The sequence below is a fragment of the Notothenia coriiceps genome, unplaced genomic scaffold (genome assembly GCF_000735185.1).
Source record: "Notothenia coriiceps isolate Sejong01 unplaced genomic scaffold, NC01 NC01_scaffold00021540, whole genome shotgun sequence".
In the NCBI taxonomy this organism is placed as follows: Eukaryota; Metazoa; Chordata; class Actinopteri; order Perciformes; family Nototheniidae; genus Notothenia; species Notothenia coriiceps.
The window spans coordinates 1-4,538 of NW_011354241.1; the positions used below are offsets into that span (position 1 = coordinate 1).

Below are 4,538 nucleotides of genomic sequence, written 5' to 3' on the forward strand. Positions count from 1 at the left end.
CCCCCTGCAGAGAGACCAACCTGAAGTTTAAGCTGGGACGTCGAGAGACGGACGAGCGGCTGCAGAGCGAGCGGCAGCTGGTCGACTTCAATGGTGAGTTCATAACTACAAGCCCAGTCTATTTGCATAACGCTTAATCGGTTTAATAACTCAAAACAACGCGTCGCATGCAAATTAATTGTAAAATGTATATTTGTAAAACAAAATTCTTGGTTTATTCAAAGGAGTAAGTATCAAAGTAATTGAAAAGCTTTTTGAAACACACCAATTTCCATCAAGCGCCAATTAATACATAATAACCATGAGAATGTTATTTATGCAATGTGTACGATATGTGATTGGTTGGTACTTTGCTTCTACAACGTTGCATGTCTTAATGAATTTTGTTTTGTTATATTCGGTTCTTTTAAAATAAAAATGTAGTTTCAAGTACGTGTTATAAGGGTAGAACAGATTTTATTTACAGGTAGTCTGCCATACATTCTTTGTTAACTTTTACATATACACTGTTTCACAATTTGTTTTCCCCCACTGTGTTATTAATCAAATAGAAACATTAAATATGATTTAAGCCTCAGCCGCTGAAGGGAAGTTAAGGTGACAGTAATTGTACCTCACAGAACATGTAATAATGCAAAATAAATGACAAATCTTGGCAGTGGTAGTCCAGCAATCCCAGGTAAAATAACTGGAGTCTGGTGGCTTTTCACCATCTACTCTAGAACATCTAGAACATCCTCATACCCCTTCTTCACATCCCAACTATCCTTCACGGTTAACGCTGATGCCATTTATCCAGAGTAAATATCTGTACTGTCATGAGTTATTAACCCGATGCAGCCCGGAGATGAACTCTTCTGATTTGAATAGTTTAGAGTTGAATTAAAGCCACCCCCTCTCTTGTCTTTTTGTGTCTCCTTCAGCTCTGATCGAGTGCGAAGAGCCGAACAACCGCCTGGATAAGTTCATCGGGACGATGACGTGGGAGAGGGAGCGGTTACCTCTGGACCTCGACAACATGCTGCTCCGAGGCTGCACCATCCGAAACACAGAGGAGTGTCACGGCCTCGTCATCTTCGCAGGTGTGACTCCAAACGTGTGAAAAGAGAATTTTGTTACTGACCTTTGTTTTATAACTACACAGCTTTGTAATATTTTTGAATGATAACTGACGAATAGCAATGGCTAGTATTCACCATTTCCGTACTTGTCGTTGTAGGAGCCGACACCAAAATCATGAGGAACAGCGGGAAGACGAGATTCAAAAGGACCAAGATTGACGAGCTGATGAACTACATGGTTTACTCGGTGAGTTTAAAAAAAAAAAAGAAGAAAAAAAAAGACTCGGAATACTTTATTACTCTATTTTGCTTTTTGGGGGTTTTCCCTTTCCTGAACTGTTATATAGGTTTAAGCATGTAAATGGTCTGTAAAGGCAAACATTCAAAAGACCCCATCCAGAGGGAGTTTCTCTCCCACACTGCCCCCTGCCTGAAACATGTCTCAGTAGAGGGAAAAAATACAAACTTGAAAATGAATAAAATAGGGCCCCTTAAAGGTGGGGTAGGTAAGTTTGAGACCTTTACTCCACGGGGGAAATTGGGTTTCATTTTAGAATGAAATATTAATATGATGACTTTTTTTCATCAGTCGCCCGGTGTGTAACGGCTTGTTGTCTCCTGTAGATCTTTGCGCTGCTGATCCTGGTGGCGGCGGGGCTGGCCATCGGTCATGCCTTCTGGTACGATGAGATCGGCTCCAAGGCCTGGTATCTGTTCGACGGTAAAAATCAGGACGCCAACCACCGAGGCTTCCTCAGCTTCTGGGGCTACATCATCGTCCTCAACACCATGGTGCCCATCTCACTATACGTCAGGTCAGTTAAAACACACACATACATTTCGGTCTTGGTACAATCGGCTTTTGCACAGATCATGTAAACGCTCTACACTCAATGGGAATATACCACTAGTTCTATAGACTTCTATAGAATTTCACTGCTATAAGATCTACTGTAGGTGGAATGGCATTGTCACGACTCTCTGGGAAATGTGGTTTAATGTTTTATTTCTTACATCCAATAGATGACCTCATTCTAGAAAGTGTATTTCTTGTTTTGTCTCCAAAATATCAAAAGCTACATATGCTGGCTCCAGGCTGACTTGTATATCATTTTCTAAAGCAAATGAAATAAAAAAAAAAGACACAATTCAGTGGACTTTAAACATACTGCAACTGTCGCCACACTAGCTATCTTGTTAACCAAGTTCATAAGTTAGCAACCGAGAGGCTTTATAGTGTTAGTTTCCTCCTCTCTACCTGATGTTAGAAGGAACAACTGTCAAAATCCAACTTCTAAGTGTTCTCTCCTGTGTGTTTTTTGTGTTCAGTGTGGAGGTGATTCGCCTCGGCCAGAGTAAGTTCATCAACTGGGACCTGCAGATGTACTACTCAGAGAAAGACACGCCAGCTAAGGTACATATCTGCTGCTGTCGAATGATTTTTATTCTAGGCTTAACTCTGAATGTACCTGTTAGAAAAGGTTTAAATATTTAGGAGTAAAGACAGAATTATTCTCTGTGTGTTGACATTTACGATCAGCCCTGCTCCTTATCTCCCGTAAGGAATGTGTTAATCCAGTCGTATGTTGATACTAGGTTTTATGGCCTGACCTGGTGGGCACAGGGGGGGTTTTACCACTGTGAGAACGCTGGCTTTCTAAGCTCCACAGATGTGAGAGACATCTCCTGTGTGTGCAGATATTTACGCCCATCCCTAATATGTGGATTTGACTCTCTGAACTAGTTAAAGGGTCTACCAAGATGCGAGGCTGATCAGAATTGACATGGCAACCCACCCGTGCAGTCAGAACCTTTTGCTGCTGTAGCTTGTGATGTGAATTCTCCGGCCGTTGACTTGTAATAAACATCATTGTTTGACATCAAAGCTCCAACTCTCCTCGTGTCTCTCTGAGTCCTGACTCTCCATTGCTGCAGAGGTTTCCCTTACAGTACCCAATCTTTATTAATAGGGATGTGTTACTGACATGCTCTAAACTTCTCGGTTTGCTGCAGATCACCCGCAGGCTATTGCACCATATCCTGCAGATTTTTGATTTGTATTATTACTATTATACACTGACAACAAAACGGCTGTAAAATGAGAAGGTTTGGGCGCTGCCTGGTTTTGGAACGACTGCGTCTGGGTCAAACTCTTTGTTATTGTTCAGCTCATCAATACACAAAAATACATTATGTTACCAACAACTAAAATAGGCAGTACATGATCAGAATCCAATTTAATGATGATTAGCGGGGCAGTTTAAACACAACACGTATACAGTGATTGACACATATTGCTAAAAGACTCCTCAACTCTATGTGGGTGCACTGGAGTCTTCCAGATGTCATTCGGAGAAGGCAGAGGAACATGATTTGTCACAGATTAACGGTTTCAAGCACAATATATACAAGTGCTTATCATCACGTTCAATATTGATTTAACATCCGAGATTCTGAACTGCATTCGCTGCTAAAAAGCATGAGATGTAGTTAGAAATGTTCAGTAAAGCTTGTAAGAGGACTTTGATTTGAAGTTATTTGGTCAAACTTAACTTTTTTGTTTCCTGTGTGCAGGCTCGAACAACCACCCTGAACGAGCAGCTGGGTCAGATCAGCTACATCTTCTCCGACAAGACAGGAACTCTCACACAGAACATCATGGCGTTCAAGAAGTGCACCATCGCCGGACGCAGCTACGGTACTGACATGCTTCATTTCACACAAACACAACAATAGAGATCACATTTTAGTGATTTTTGTTTCACCCCTATGTATATTCAAACTCTCACTACAGCCTTTCTTGAAGGAATACACCCCCTTTACTATTACTGAAATATAGGGTTGCAAAATTCCGGGAATTTTCAAAGATGGAAACTTTCCACGGGAACAAACGGGAATTTATGGGAATAAACGGGAATTTTCTAAATTAAAGGTTGGCTCTTCGTAGGGAACTTAAACATAGTTGGGGAAAATGTATATTTTAGCATAATCTTGACTAAAACAAACGGATGCTTTTCAAGTACTTGAATATCCATGCCATAGCACACTGCTTACTGCATGGCTATTGAGACCACACAAAGGTTTGCAACAGGCTCACAAATGTGAGAGTGGAAAAACTGGTTGGCATTCGGGCAAACCTAAGGCTCTTTGAGCCGGACACAGAGCCATCCTCAACAAGGCTGGACAGTGACACTGAAGAGGAAGACTCAGAGTGTGAGGTTGATGAGGCCCAGGAAGAGCCCGTTGACTGAAAGGGTTTAGCAAAAATGCAGAGGATTGCTTGAAGGAAGATTTGGATGTTTAATGGACTTTTTGGAGGGAGAAGGGCTCGTTTCATTTAACATTTTTGAATGGGACTTTGTGGGGATCTTTGGATGGGGGGTGCATTTTTGTTCATTTTTTTTTAATGAGTGGGGTTTGGGTGGATGAGTAACATTTAACTCAACATTCCTGTTTTCGTTCTTCAATGAAACAAAT

General features: G+C 41.3%; 1 protein-coding gene across 1 annotated transcript; it reads left to right on the top strand.

The window, feature by feature from the left end:
• Positions 1–15: 15 nt before the first annotated feature.
• Positions 16–3,759, top strand: LOC104953343 (phospholipid-transporting ATPase IC-like; the record flags this gene model as incomplete). The annotated part of the gene is made up of 6 exons (XM_010780279.1): positions 16–93; positions 924–1,082; positions 1,220–1,308; positions 1,686–1,876; positions 2,391–2,475; positions 3,636–3,759. Coding segments are annotated over exons 2-6 (595 nt in total), but the record flags the coding sequence as incomplete, so codon positions are not given.
• Positions 3,760–4,538: the final 779 nt, after the last annotated feature.